This window comes from Coloeus monedula (assembly GCF_965178545.1).
Source record: "Coloeus monedula genome assembly, chromosome: 3".
NCBI classification, from domain to species: domain Eukaryota; kingdom Metazoa; phylum Chordata; class Aves; order Passeriformes; family Corvidae; genus Coloeus; species Coloeus monedula.
In genome coordinates this window covers 50,344,641-50,361,093 of record NC_138783.1, presented here as the reverse complement: position 1 = coordinate 50,361,093, position 16,453 = coordinate 50,344,641, and the positions used below count along the sequence as shown (strand labels likewise).

Here is a 16,453-nt window from a genome sequence, read left to right as displayed (position 1 = left end):
ATGCCTGTAGCGGTAAAAGATACACTAACCAGCAGTAAAATATGCTTAGCTGGTGTGCACTGCTCAGTCTATGGCACATGCAGTGACAGGCACATCACATGCCAGCATCTAACTTTGCTTTCTTCCCACTTTGACAGTAACAGTGCTGCCTTCTGACATGTCTTCCTCATCACTGACAGGTTTGCCACATACATCAAAGGCTTAAGCTTCTCTTTTTATTTTGAAAAGCTTCTGTTCTGCTTTGCTCTCTCACAGATGGAGTACTGAAACAATCATTAAAATAAATACTATCAATATTCAATCTGTCACAAGAAGTAAATGACATGTATGGGTGAATGTAAGCTATTCAGTGATGCAGTATCAGTTCTTCAGCTGCTCCCTTCTCCCAGTGCATTGGAGGTGTACTGTGTAGATGTGAGCATGGACATTTAAGACTTTTAAAGCAGACAGGGCCAACTCCAATGTAGTACTGAAGCTCTCTGTTATTTTTAGCCTCCTCCTTTTGCTTTTCAAATCTATTGGAAATGGACAGGTGCTGCACTGCATTGGCAATTCACTGAATTCAAGATATACAAAATCATACCTGTACTGACACCTTCTTTTCTGTCAATTTTCCCTATGACATTTCCCTATGTTTTGTTCCTTAGTCTTCCCTTTGGCGTTTTAGTAGCTTTATCAGAGCAGTGTAAAAGTTGTCAGTGATTTAACAGATAATGAAAACACAGTGAACAGAGGCATGTTTGGATAACAAGCATATATCTAACATCACTTTAAATTATTCTGAACCACTGTGTCAATAATCAACTTAGTCATTAACTAAAAAACATTTCTGCATTTGCCATTTCTTTCCCAGTCTCTAAGCAAAACAAGTCAAGATTCTCATGTTTTAAGTTCATTTAATCTGCATAGATGAAACATTTTTCAAGAGGGATAAGTAAATCTGAAGTAAATTTGATATGGACACTTCATGTTTCCGGATTACTTTTGCTGATGCACTCCATTGCAAGCATGTTGGCATTAATTTTTTTTTTTTTTTTTTTCAGGATCTGAGAGGATTCAGATGGTTTATATGAGAATTCAGGCATTAGTAATGACTGTGTGATCATGGTTTTGGAAAACTAAGAATATATTTCCTGGCTACATTTGCAGATTTATGTTTCTTAAGAAAAGCAAGAATGAAGTAATTTTGATCTCTGATGGATGAAACCCATTGGAATGGAAACTAACATCCATGAAGAAGAACAGGGCTCACCTTATCTTACACCTGCCAAGTGCGTGGGGACTACAAAGGAAGCAAAGTATGAAGAATACCAAAGCAAAATAGAAAATCAGGCAAGCCCATATGAATTTGAGAATGTGTTACTGGAACCTGAGCCGAGCTTGCTGTCTCTGTCATCCTTATTGGACCACAATGAGACATCCTTACAACTTGGCATGGCTGCAGGGTGTGCCAGTGCCACCAACCAGCCTGAGACAAAGCACCTTTGTGAAGAATTATCCTGTTCTACAAGGCACACGCCAAAGGAAGATCCTTTAAACCTTCCCATGCACACAGAGTGGCCAGTCCTTACAGGAAAAAATTCAGACAAGAAACCAGCAGCAAATCATGAGATCAGAGTCATAAAACACAAATCAAGTGCTATCACATTTTCTGATTTTGAATTTTTATCACATGAAGCTGACACTAAGCTCCATATTTGCGAGGCAGGAGAAGCAGATGATTTTTGTCCTGAAGAGGAAGAAGCAGATAACAGAGGTGATGATGATACATTTACAGAACTGCCACTGTATGAGGCATTTTTCAAAGGTCTTCAGAGAAGGAATGTTTCTCAAAGAAAGCAAGCTAAACATGAAGTTACTAAATATCAGCACATCTGTCATTTAGAAGACTGCAATAATCATTCTGAAAAGCCATTGAAGGACCATGACAAGGAAGAAAAACACCTGGAGCTGGAGGTAATACAAGCTACTCTTTAGTTTCAAGTGTGTTTTAAATAAGTGCTGTCATTCAAGGTTGGTTACAGGAGAAAAAGGAGTTGTGTAAATTGTTATAGGGTGATAATGAACTACAAAATTAAGAACCTAAACCTATAGTAAAAGTATTCTAGATTTTTTCACTAGACAAATCTTACTTCAGATTGACCACACTTCTATTAGCCTGAACTTTAAACTTTGGTTTTTTGTTTTACTTTTTTTTTTTTTTTTAATAATGGGAGCATTGGCTCCATTTCCTACATTCCTACAAGATCATGTATCATGCCATATACAGCATACAGTCTGAGGACTGTTCCAAAGGGATAGAACTCACATTTAGTCTTGGAGCAGAATATATTTCTTCATGCTGAAAAATAGGCTTTTAGTGTGGTGACACTGTAGCACTGAGCCACTTAACCCACAGCACTGTTTCCACTTAATAACTGTTTTCTGTACTATTATTTCATTAAAACAATGCGGAGAACAAGTTAAAAACTGGTATATAATATTTTTTTTGGTTGGGTTTTCTGGGTTTTTTTGTATCTGTACTGTTATACATCATGATGCTCTATAGACCAGAGGCCAAAATGAAAACAGAATATTCAGGACAAAATTAAAAACCCTGTGTAAAAAAAATCATCCAGCTATATATAACCTTTCCAGAAAAAAAAAAAAAAAAAAGGTAGAGTAAATTAACTTTGTTTATTGGAACTGGAGGAACAGAAGCCTCCCAGTTGAATTGTCACTAGTCTGGAGAATAAGCATGGTTTCCCCCTTGTCCCCAGCTGGTGACAAACCAAATGACTGGAGCTAAACATGTTTATGATTGGAGAAGTCCAGTTCTAGTACAAAAATATGAAGTGACTCCAAATAGCGGGCAAAACCAAACCCTTAGAATTCCAGTGTTCCTGACCTTGCAGAACAAATTGATCTTAACCTGCAGGTCAGGCATACCTTTCCTTCCTCTCTCTTCTCCTTCCTCCAGCTTTTAAAAAAAGTTATTTTCCATGTAAATCTGCTCTGTGCCTTGAAAACCAGGCTGTAGTCCTAGTCTTTTACCCAGTGTGTTTCATTTTACTCTGCCTGCAGTTTTCCTTTTACTTCTATGTAGAGAACACAGAGCTGCTTCATTGATTTCTGATTAAATGAAGTAGAATTTGGACTATAATGTCTGTATTTACGTCAAAACTATGGTGTACAATACTTAATTGCTTCTCTCCTTTAGTCCTAATCTACCTCCAGTTTGGGGTGACTAATTCTGCCCTCCCTATCTGAGTGGGAGTTTTGTGCTGTATTTCATACATATTCCAACTTTACTGCAGAAACCCATAAGCACACGAAGAAATAAGTCAGATTTCTAGAAATTTTTCTCAGCAGATAATATTAGAAGACCAAGGCCCAAAGATTGTTCCCAAACGGTGAAGCTTTTGATGCAACTGACCCTGAGAGATTCTCATGACACGTAGTTTACCAAGTAATTGCATTGTTATTCTAACCTAAGCCAAGTCTTAACTTCCTCATTTACTCAGAAACGTTCACATTAATGAAAATAGTATATCTCAAAATGGATGCACAATACCCTTTGAATTCTCTTTACTGAAGGTCATTCCCATAGATAAAAGGGAGAGGCCAGGAGATGTTGTCATTTAGTTTACTTTATGTCTATGCTATAAAATAAGCTCAAGGATGCAGCTTGTAGTGCAAAATAATGGATTATAAATTGCCAGACAAGCATGTGAAATTACCTAGTAAATCCCAGTAAATATGTCAAAACATTTCAAAAACTGGAAGCAATGATGTAGTACTGGTTTTGATTTTTTTCTATGTAAATAAGTATGTGTCATTCTAGGAAAGCCTCCAAGAATTTAAAAAAAAAAAAAAACTTAAAAAAATTAAGATTATCTTGTCTCTCAAATTTTAGCAGCAGTCATGCATTACTATTCAGACTAAAAACTCCCCCCATGACTCTGGTTGAAGCAAATGTATGTCATTGTCAAGTTACTTATTTCTATTGTTTAGAAATGGTGTTGGGAAGAAATGTCTTTCTAGTGGAAAGAAATTAAATACATAAAGACAGCATGGGGTAAAAATCCCGACAAGAGCAACTGTTACTGCTAAACCTTAAACTTAAAAATCATATAATAAACAGATTACTTCAGCCATACACATACAGACTATCACACACAACACCCCTGCACCAGATCCTGGCTAAATCCTTGCTACTGGAGTTCACAGTGAATTGTGTTTAACATCTACCCCGCAGGGGCATTCCTAGCCAGATGTACTTGTTACTGACTGCAAACCTCCTATTTTAGGTCTAGAAAGGAGGAAAGGCTGTCACCTTCTCCAAGATGGAAGTGCTGTCCCTTTCAGGCAGTCACCACAAGCAGAGTCAGTGTCCCAATCTCCTTTTAAATAACAGTTACGTGCATTTAGGTGGCAACTGTTGAACTTCTTGTTTCATTCTAATTAACAAGCAGACACAAATCTTCAAGTGCATTGAACAGTAAACAAGTAGAGGGAAAATGGAAAAAATTCAACTTGTGTATGCTGCCAACTCTATGTCAAGTGGAAGAAACTGCTGAAAACAATTCATATAATGGTGCCCTTTAAGAAAACCTTTCTTTTTTTTCCAAAGGCATACAGCTTCTGCCTCTTCTGAGTGGTACAAGATAAATGATACTTCTGTTCAACTTACGAATTCAGCATGGTCCCCGAGTTTCCACCCTTACAGCAGTTCCACATATATTTCCTGTGCCTTCTCAAAAATCTAAATTTGGCAATCTGTTTTTCTTTGTCAGGAGTCTGCAATCAGCAGTACATTTAATGCCCAAACATAGTTCTGCCCAAATACTTAGGCTAATGGTTGGACTAAATGTTCTTAAAGGTTCTTTCCAACCTAAATAATTCTATGATTATTTGGTTAATTCTGTCCAGAGATTCTTTTACAGATCTGAAGTGGCACCTTCAGCCATTTTTCCTTGTTTAACTTCAAGTCTTCATATCAAACTTGATACAGTGTTTGTGCATGCAGCCATCTCTGTGTGCAGGGGCAATAAATTATTGAGAATAGCTTCTGAAACATAACATTTTTCCAGACTGTCATTTCTTCAAACCATACTGAGCAGGACACAGCTGATGACCATATTGAACCAGGAACTACTATTCAACTTTCCATCTGTAAGCTTATCCTATCTTTACGTAGTCTGAAAACAGTATGTGTTACTTTCAGGAGTAGCATTTCAGGCAAGCAAAAAATTGAAGATATTTGAGAGATATTAGACAATAAGAAAGTATTATGAAATCATACCCTTGACAGTGTGAATTGTCATGGATCTTCCCTCACCTCGGGAATTGTATAGAAATCCTGCTGATAGTGTTGGCTGCTGCAAAGAGACAAGCAGAGTCCTACCAGCAGGGCAGCAAACTGAAAATCCTTCTGGGGCAATTTCAGATAGTTTCTTTGAGAAGCCCATATTAGCAACTGGAACAGCCAAAACGGTTTCTGTTGCTGTTGGCATTACTTCGGGCACCTAACTGAGTTGTCACAACTTCCTCTGTTGTTTCTCTCTCCCTTGAGAGACAAGGGGGTAAGTCAGCAAGGCCATGTGCTGGAAAGGAAAGTGTAGAGTAGCCATTATTACGTGCTAGGTACTCCAGCAGCCTCTCTGCAGCCTCTTTGTCTGCACACATATTTACATCATGCCTCTTTCAACACATTTAGGAAGACCTACACCAAACCTGCTTGTTTGTTTAAAGGACCATAATGATGGACTTATATTTGCATTGAATGTTAACCTTGTTCAGTCGGGTCAAACAAAGAGTGAGATGCCACTCCCCAGGAGAGACAAGATGACCGAAACAGATAATTTGCTAATTAAGGTAGTGTTCACAATGAATATCTTTGTCAGGATTTGGCCTTCAGACTTAAGTTCAAAGACTTTTGGAGGAGGCTGCACAGATATGGGAGTGGCCAGTAAAATGTCACAGACAGCTTCTGTGTGTAGCTCTGTGTTGTGTTAGCAGGGGAGCTGGGCCATCACCTTTCACCATCAGTAAATCTTCAAGTAAAACTGTAGTGTTCTAAAGCAGGTTTGTGAAAGCTCCATTGTTTTTGACATTTAAAGTTAAGGCAACTGAACTCTGGAAATTATTTCAGAAAACAGTCATTTACTAGCAAAAAACCTGGATGATCAGTTTCTCTTTCGTTGATTATTCACTTATTTTCACTAATTTCCTTGTTCCATCCTTGTACTACAGTTAGATAAATTTTATCCTCATTACACAATCACTGCCAAATGAAAAGTTCGATAATCATTGTATCAGATTAAATCACAAGATTTAGGCTGGAATAATTTGCAGAAATGCAATATGGAAGTTTCCATAGCATCTGTCCCTCATTTTGTCTGCTTGATGCAGCCTAGGATGCAGTTGGCTTTCTGGGCTGTGGGGGCACATTGCTGGCTCATGTCCTACTTTTCATCCATGAGAACCCCCGAGTTCTTCTCTGCAGGGCTGCTCTCAATAAGCTCCTCTCCCAGTCTGTGCTCATGTCTGGGATTGCCCTGATGCAGGTGCAGCCCCTTGCACCTGGACTTGTTGAACCTCATGAGGTTCTTGTAGGCCCACTTCTGAGGTTTCTCCATGTCCCCACAGATGGCATCCCGTCCTTCTGGTGTGTCAACTGCACTACTCAGCTTTGTGTCATCCAAAAACTCGCTGAGGGTGCACTCGATCTCTCTGTCAATGTCAATGATGAAGATATTGAAGAGCACAGGTCCCAGGACAGAGCCCTGAGGGACACCACTTGTCAGTGACCTCCACCTGGACACAGAGCCATTGACCAGAATTCTCTGGCTGTGTCTAGCCAGCCAATTCCTTATCAACCAAATAGTCCAGCCCTTCAAATCCATTTGCCTCCACTTTGGAGATAAGGATGTCATGGGGAACTGTGTCAAAGGCCATACAGAAATCTAGGTAGATGACATCAGTCAGTCTTCTCTTGTCAGTTGCTGCAGTCCCAAATAGAGGAGATAAATACCATAAAATTTATTCAAAAGCCATAGTCCTTAAGGTCAATTATCATTCCTTAAAATATATGTATACTTCTGTGTGACTCGTAAACATTTTAATCAAGTAATCATACTATTTTTTCCTATGAGAAAGGAATCAGAAAGTTTTAAGTCTTTGACAATGAATTAATTTGACCTGTCAGTGTGCTCAGGTGGCCAAGAAGGCCAGTGGCATCCTGGCCTGTACCAGCACTAGTGTGGCCAGCAGGACCAGGGCAGTGACTGTCCCCCTGTACTCGGCACTGGTAAGGCCACACCTTGAATCCTGTGTTCAGTTCTGGGCCCCTCATTACAAGGACATTGAGGGGCTGGAGCATGCCTAGAGAAGGGCAACGGAGCTGGGGAAGGGTCTGGAGCACAAGTCTGATGAGGTGCAATTAATGGAGCTGGGGTTGTTTAGTCTGGAGAAAAGGAAGCTCAGGGGAGACTTCATTACTCTCTACAGCTGCCTGAAAGGAGGATGTAGCCAGGTGGGGGTGAGTCTCTTTTGACATGTCTCAAGTGAAAGGACAAGAGGAAATGACCCTAAGTTGTGCCAGGAGAGGTTCAGATTAGATATTATTAAAAAAAAATTCACCTAAAGAACGGTTAGGCATTGGAATAAGATGCCCAGGGAGGTAGTGGAGTCACCATCTCTGGAAGCATTCAAGAGACATCTGGATGTGGCACTTGAGGATATGGTTTAGGGGTGATTATGGTGGTGCTGGGTTGCTGGTTGGACTAGATGATCTTGAAGGTATCTTCCAACCTTGATGACTCTGTGATCCCGTGAATTTTCCTTATTCAGATTATACTGAGTTCATTCAATTGAAATTATCAAAACAGAGCAGCAGTCTGCGATGAGGTACGAGACCTGCCAAAGTAAGCTTCTTAGCCTTATACTTGGATGGCTTACACTCTGCTAGGTCCTTGTGCCTCTTGTATTCCTGCTCAGTGCCTTGCTTAGTCACTCTGAAGCACTTTTATGAGAGGTACTTTTCTGTTTTCATTAATGAGGCAGTGGGACTTAGGTGGAATTTAAGCTATCTGAAAATTGCCCCACAATAGTTCCTTCTTCTCTAATTCAGTTGTACAAGAGCAAAAGCTAGAAAGGAACACATTAGAGTGAAGTACAAATTCCTACTCTCATTCCTCCCATACTTTGGAAGTTTGTACTTTATTTTACCCTATGAAACTGAGACTCCAAAGCTAGAGGAGGAGAATGGTTGCAAACTTGTGATGACTTCTTCGTGAGGAATAATACCGTTATTATTATCTCCATTTAGTCATCTTCTGCAGACATGGGAAGTCTACCCAGGTAGGAGAGCTGAGCACTGAAATAATACCCAGGGAGAACAGGCTATGAAGTCAAGGGGAGGAAAATGGGAAATTGCTTGTCTAAGAAAGGAGTGATGCACTGAGCTTTATACATTCTAATTTCCTTTGTGTGTCTGTAAGATTTGCACTCTCTGTATTTCAATGACACATTCTCTAGAGCTGATAGAAAAGGACATGGTAAGTAGAACTTTGTAAAGTTTTTAACGTTTATGCTTGTTTTCTGCCTGCTTGGAAAAGGGATTGGAGAACTGCTGATTACTTTGGCAATGATGCATTATTATCAGTCAATAAATAATCACAATCAGCTCTTTATTATTAAGAGTCAGATAAATGCTGGCTTAGGGACTTTGATTATTAAGTTAAAAGAAAGAATTTTTTATTAGCTTCACAAATTTGAAGGACTAGTGGTGAATACAGCATTTTGTATTGAGTACTTTTTTCTCCCACCTCATTATTCCCATTACAATATGGCATTTGTTGTGTCCTGCTTGTTGTGGACATTAGCTACACAACTGGTTCTACTGAGAAATTATAGGAATTTTGGAAAGTAACAGTAAAGGTATAACAAGAATAGTAATTTAAGGATTTGCTTAAAGATCATACTGAAAAAATTTGGTATAGTGAAATCATGTAGGAAAACATGCAGATACTATCAAAATTACTGCCTTTTATCTCTTCAGCATACTTGCATGCTGCTTGCATGTTTTAATTAACATGCATCACTCATTGTCAATTAATATAGAATTAAAAAATAAAAAGGTATATGGCCCTAGAAAGGATACACTTCTTGCCATTAGCAGGTACACCTATTTTAAATCACAAGATCATCTTCAGCAGGCATCAGGGGCTGCTAGGTTGAGGCTGGAGAAAGCATGCACTCTGGGTTTTGTGGAATATATCCTACAAACTATTTTGAGTAGTCCCTTTCAGTCTGGGCTCTTTCCTCCCAGGGAAAAGTTGTAATATGAGGGGACGTAACCTGTCCTTTATCAAAAGCAAAGCTAATGAACAAAGCTCCATGTGAGGGGGTGACTAACACTCAAAAACTTCAGAGGGCTGTATTGGAGTTGATATTTCTGCAGTTTGAAGAATGCCATCACTTTAAAAACACGTAGTATATGGCATGTATTACTGACATAGTGAGATTCTGAGAAAATTAAAATTCCAGGATAAAGTAATGAAGAAAATTGGATAATTAGTCGAAAGGACAACTGATCTTGACTTTCAAACTCCTTTAGAAAATTTACAAAGTACTTGGTGTTGAATTAGGTTATATACATATTTTATATATATCATATATATATATTATAGAAGGTGAGATTACTGAGTTATCTTGAACAGTGTGAAGCCCTTGGGCTGTTCAGTTTAATGTGTAGAAATTTATAGCTGTCCTACTGAAAAGATACCACACTGCCAACGAATTTTGTTGCACAGCCTCATCATGGCCCCATGTGCACACATTAAAACACCCCAAAACCAGTATTTTGGGAACTCCTGCTTTAGCGTGTTCAAGAGCATTAGTGCATTGTTTATTGTTTATATTTATTGTTATTGTTTTTATTTATCTGTAGAATATTATCTGGAATATTCAGAAGATTATATAGTTAACACAATAGATGTATTATACTAAAGGGGAGAATATTCATTACATGTAACTTGAGTTATGGCTTTTTCAAATATTGACTACTTGATTTGTTGTGTATTTGAATATTTTAGAATCATAAGGCCACCTCAGGAAAGACCAATATTATTATTGCTCTTGCCAGAAAACATAACAAAAGATTATGTGTTTATGGTTGCACTGAGTCCATAAAATAGAAGAGGTATATCAAGATTCTTCTTTAAAAGTATCTGAAAATATCTGGAATCTGTGCAATGTGAGCCCATTCAAGTGTTTCATGTATCTCTATAGAAGGAGAGAAAAAGTCAACAGAAAATATGCCCTAAGTGAAGGCTGTGATGAACAGCATTCCTCTGTCAGAGCATGGGAACAGGCACCTGTGAGAATTACAGACTGAGTTTTAGGTGCAGGGGACTAGAAGAAACATGAAGGAATCTGTTAATCTGTTTATCATTGAAATTAAGATAGTTCTTAAACGAACAAATGGAGACACTGGATAAATTGTGGTATGGGCAGTAAGCAGAACCTGTGAGATCGGAAACTTGCACAAAAGATGAGGGGAACAGGTTGGGTTGAATTTTAAAGCTCGTTTGGCTGCCAAGCAAGGATTTGTAATGTTTTTCAAGTCAGCCAATAGAACTGCAGTACAGCAGAGAAAAAAAAACCCAAACAAAACAGAAAGAAACAGAACATTACTCAATCAAAAACCTTGCAAACTTTATTTTGTAATATGTAAACATTCTCAAGATGGAGTAAGAAAAATGAGTTGCAAATTTCTTCACACACAAAAGTCCCACTGAAAGATTGTGGCACTTCCTACAAGGCATTTAGGTGCTTTTGAAACTTCTTCCTAGGTAACACATGCCCAGTTAATGAACATAAGACTCTAGGGATACAGCTAGGAGCCCTCTGTCCTTCTTTGTATGAAACTTGAATAAAATAATGTTAGCTTGGTATCGTAACAGACATATTTCTTTGGTAGTGCCATGAGACCCTAACTGACGTGACCTGACATGCTCAGGGACCTATGACCATTTTGGTATTGCCACATGACAAGCTACCATACAACCAGAAATCTGTGTGAACACTGAGATATGTGACTGAAACCAATTTGGAGGAACATAAAAAATGTATTTTAAATGTCATGAACTTCATAGAGAGTTTAGGATGATGGATCTGAGATTTCATTTTATAACATTCTTGTGTGGTTGCTTTCTGTAGGAAAGTGTCATCAGCCTCAAGCCTTTCCTTAACAATCTCTCCAAGTACGGAGTATTTCAAATTGTAATAAAAATGGAAACAGATTGTTCTTTCTATCCAAGCTTTTGTTCAAATTGATGCTCTTGTAAAACTCTTGCCTAGTTTTGAATTATCTCAGAGCTAAGACTTCTGCAGTGCAGAGAAGGGAAATCTCCTCTGAATTAGCTTGGAGTTCTCCTGAAATAAATCAGACAGGACATTGAAGTCAATGTCTGCATTTGAAATATTTTTTCTTCCACAAATTAACTTCAGCAAAATCTCACCAGTCTTTTTCTATTGTACTACTGGGCTTTCTTTATGTGTGCTTTCTATGGATTCTGAAATTCTTTGCCATTTAGACTATCAATCCAATGTTTCAAAGATCAGGTCTAGAATAGATGTTTTAGTGTCAAAGATTTAACAGCTCATTTTTAATGTATGTGCAGAGGAACTTTGTTTGGCTTTAACCTAATCTTTGTGGCAAAGTAATTAGTGATATCATAGATAAACTACTGTAAGGTTTGCAGCTACCATTTGTTGTTTCTATTCAACCAGTAAAATGGTGACATTTCAGTATTTTCATAATAATGACTTTTCACTATGGCAAAAGCCTTGGCAGTTAGTCTGGGGTCTGATTTACTTAAATAAAAATGTAAAAAAAGCTGCTAAACCTGTCAAGGAACAACAAAATATAACACTGCAACTTGTATGTATTTTATTCTTTATGATGTATATCACATATCAAGATCAAGAGAAGAGTACACAAAGCCAGTAACTAGAAGAAAGAATAAACAGACTGCCTATTATTAACATGCCAAGATAGGTGCCTAAACTGAGAGAAAGTGGAGTACCAAGTATTTCTGCAACTAAGGATCTGGACTCCAAGAGTTCACCTCAAGCTGTGCTTTTATCTGCTGTGTTAAAGAGTTTACCACGGTATTACAAATAAATGGTGATATATGGAAAATGATTATGTTTGTGAGATAAAAGATGATTAAACTAAAAAAGATTACCCCGGGAAGACAGAAACATTCCAAAGACCCTAGGGTTTTCTTAAAATAAAAGTTGCAGTACTATGATGCATTTCTAATGCAAGGGGCTATCAAGATACCCTTGTGTTTTGTGTAGTACAGGTCACGTGCTATTTTGAGTTGTCCAAGCCTTGTCTTGGGGGACACATAATGCCACGGAGGTTAAGAAAAAAAACCCAAAAAATTAAAAGAGAAAAATGGTATTAAAAAGCCTTAGTGGGAAACCCCCAATATTCCAAGCAAGCAGAGATGAACTCATGTCTTTCTGAAATAAAGGCAAAGGAAAATTATACAAGTTCAGAAAATGCTTTTGAAACCAAACTTTTCAGACATGACAAAGCTTGCATTTTGCATGCGAATAATAGACAGCAAACTTAAAAACTGCCACTTCTCCAAGTAAAAACAAATAAAAAATAACAGCAAACTCTAGTAAGAATTGCTATAAATTGGAATGTATACATTCACAGTTTAAATGCTCTCAGATCTCCTGTGTGCAGTGTTTCCAGCTTTATACAAAGTTCTTAAGAAGACGAGTTTAAGTTGCATTAAACAGTATAAAGATATCTAAGCTAAAAGAAAAAAAAAAAAAGATGACTCAACCTTCTTGATGGGTGCTTTTTTTCTTACTTGTAATTTGTGTTCAAATGGTTGCAAATACTAAGGAGTGCTCACACAAGCAGCTTGGAACACACTGCATTTAATTCTAATGCAAATTAAAAGGAATCCATAAGAGTAGCAAGTATGAGGTTGAAAACTGTACAAATTTGAGAAGGAAAATTTGGTTTATGCATCCAATTTAAAATTGGCAGTATATATCAAAAACCCCCAACCTCCTAGGTATAACATTACAAATAAAAGCATTCCATTTTGCAAAGGAAGTAATTCTTTTTAAATTTGGGGTTACTCTAGTTCAGAAAAAAACTCCCCAAAGATTCAAAATTCTCCATGACAATTAATAATTCCTTACCCTGGGTGTGATATGTCAGGAGCCTCCAGCAGCTTGCTAGGTGGGCTACTAAGGAGCTTGGATAGCCTAACTGGCAGGTAAAGGTATTTTCCCCAGAGGAAAGTTGTCAGAATTAAGCTGTCTTTGAAAAGTAAATCAAGCTTGATGCATTGACAAATATCAATTATATGAAAAGACTATCACTTATAATGTAAGATATGAAATTGCTATCACTTTGTCATTTTAAAATTTAAATTCAAATGTATGTTGGGTGGGTTGCAACTAGGCTGGTTTCTACACTATCTAAGCAGGGTTTTTCCGGCAGGGCTAAACTGTACATTGATCAGTTTATGTACATTTTCCCTCTAAGAGCTGTCTAGCCCAATTCCTTTTGTTACTGTTTTGGGTTTTGGTTTGTTTTGTTGGTTTTCTTTACAGGTAGCAATATCACACTGGGACTATACAGAGGTGAGCAGGATTGGAGAGCAATTGGGAGAACTTGTCACTTTTTTAAGTTCCTCAAGTGTTGCATTCAGGCAAAGTGCTAAAATACAAACTATGATCCTTCCAACCTTTATCCTGGTGTGTTTAGATATACCCAAAACATACATAAAACTTTCTTCTCAAGGATATCTAGAGATCTTCCTGAACCTGCAAATCTTGCAATTCTACATTATACCTCATTTTGCTAGCAAGATTTTGCTTATTAGTGCTACTGTTAAGTCTTCTGCATTGCAAAATGCACTTGTTTGAACTACGTAACTAGAGAAACTAGCTGAAATCCTTGAATTAGCCTAGGAATTGTTTGTTTTCAGTTATTTGCAGAGTTACACCAATAGACCTTTTTATGTGGATTTTTGTGGTTGATGGGGTTTTTCTAATACGCCATATCACAAGGAACTGAAATATGTATGAATAGAATTATCAATGCTGGAAATCATCCCACAGCAGGGGTTTTTTTCACTCTTTCTTATAATTCTCCTAGTAATTCCAAACAACGTTTTCCTGTTCTTTTCAATAACCATTACTTTTATAAATAAAGCTTACCAAATACCTTAACAAGGATAAACAGAATTTTTGAATGCTTTCAGTTAAGGTAGTTCACAAAGAGCCAGGCAAATACAAATAAAACTGAAGTACTCCAAAACACAAGCTATGTTAGAACTGGGAGTCAATAATGGTCAGGCTAAATCTCTGCTTGATAAGTGAAACCCTGGGACAAGCTCATGCTTTCAGCTTCACCTGCCTCAGAACTTCTTCAGTGCATTTGTATTTTGAAGATTTTGCAAAACTCCTGTATATTATAAAAGTAGTTGGTACAGGTCACTGTTCTCCCTCAACCCTTCTTATTCCAGCAGCAGACATCCGAAGCAAGGGAGAGAGAACATGACTGAACCTTAAGGTTCTGGTAACAGTAGTTTTTGCTATTTAGTACCATCATATTCTTACAGCAAGATAGATTTTTTGGAGCTCTAGGCCTCATTTTCCAACCTATGTGTTATACAAAAACACACGGTACAAGCAATAAGTTTACAAGCTCTGGGAACACAGAGCCATTCTTTTCCTTCAGGAACGATGCCTAAGGCTGCTTTATCAAAGCAACTTTTCTTCAAAAATTGAGATCAAACTGATTTATTTAACAGAAGGTGTTTTAGGGTTTTAACTCAGTATCTTCTTTCCAAGCTAAAAAGGACATGCTAAAATATATAATCACTATTTTGTTTCTGTTTGTGACTAAAAAAGCCACAAAAGAGCCTTCATAAAGTAAGATGTCCAGGGGAAGCAAAATATTATGTGGTCAGTATTATGCATATATGCAGTCACTATATGCAGTCAGTATTATGTAGTAATAATACAACATTTACTTCACAGTTCCTTTTTTTTTTTTTTATTCTAGCAAGACAGGGCTTCAGGCCTTTACAAATACCATTAATAATTACAAATACCATGAGTAGTTAAAGTTTTGAAAGTTGTTTTGATCACTCACATGGTACTTATGTCTGTTTCTAATCTCTGAAAGAAAAAATGTAGTTCAAATTCTGAACTCTATAGGTACGTAACTAGCATTAATAATTAAAAATATAAGACTACACACTACATAAATTAATAAGGGATTAAGGATTCTATGAATGCACAGACAAATGCATTAAGTGATGATCTTAATTCAGCATTTAAATTCTGCCCAATTCCTTCAGCTTCTTAGTTTCTATATTTGTCATGGCTTTTCTTGTCATTTAGAGAAAAAAGAAAAAGTATAAACTACAGCAGGTTATTATAGTAGCACACCTGATGCTGGGGCTTTTAACATAGGCAGATAGCAGAAATAGTTTACCAAACAAAAGATAGCAAAAAAAACCCAAACAGAAAAACAGAGAGGTGACTTGCAAGACATGTCCCTGATACAGCCAATGGCTTGTTCAAAATTTTATGTGTAATACTCTTTGCTTCTCCAGGTTGAAAGTTTTTGCTCATTTTACTAGGCAGGGAGGAGTGAAATCTAATCTCTATAGTTTAGGCTATTAATTCTCTGACACTAAGATATTTAAGTCTCTATGGTTCCTGATCATCCATGGGGCCTGGTGGAGTATGCCTGCAGCTCTTATAATTTTCTTCCAGAGAAACAGGGAATGTAGTAGGAAGACCAGGAGGAGTGAAGTGGGGATGGTGCACAGCACATCTTGCCTTAACACGGAGTTAAGACATCAGCAGAATGTTATCTGGGTGTTAGGAATGTATCCAGTTTCCACGCTATAGAGAAAGCAGGCTGTCAAATGAAGCACATATATTTCTTACACAGTTGAGGAAAAGACACTGATTCCTTCCTCATTCCCAATGACTGGGCTTTTTCCAAAAAAGATTTTCAAAACCATACTCATCTGCTGCAATTTTGCCACAAAAAATAATTTTCCTTTATGTGGCTGTTTTCAATCCACTATTCTTCCCCCTGCCTAACATTCAGAAAGGGACTAACTAAATCCCTGTCTTGATCCTTGGCCACTAGAGACAGGCATCTAATGAATTCACTGCACTCCCCGAGTGCTCTGCAAGGAGCAACCTCGCAGGGCTGACACCTAAACGGAAGCTGTTGGGAAACTCCTTTGCTGCTTATGAAAAAAATAAAAGAGCATGCGGGATGAGTGACACAAATCCTATAAAATCAGCAAATAAGCTCTGAACAACCTTTGTAATGTATTTTTCTTCAGTTTCTCGATCAGAGACCAACTGCCCTTCATGAGGGAAGAAAAGTCATTTA

The 16,453-nt window shown here is 37.6% G+C and overlaps 1 protein-coding gene across 2 annotated transcripts in view; it reads left to right on the top strand.

Moving 5' to 3' along the window:
* Positions 1-16,453, top strand: part of STARD13 (StAR related lipid transfer domain containing 13) — a 289,969-nt gene that overhangs the window by 45,116 nt on the left and 228,400 nt on the right. For both annotated transcript variants that reach the window (XM_082278693.1, XM_082278692.1), the window contains exon 2: positions 1,044-1,956. In XM_082278693.1, the coding sequence (XP_082134819.1) occupies positions 1,201-1,956 (756 nt within the window). In that variant the 5' untranslated portion in view covers positions 1,044-1,200. The remainder of the gene's footprint in view (positions 1-1,043; positions 1,957-16,453) is intronic.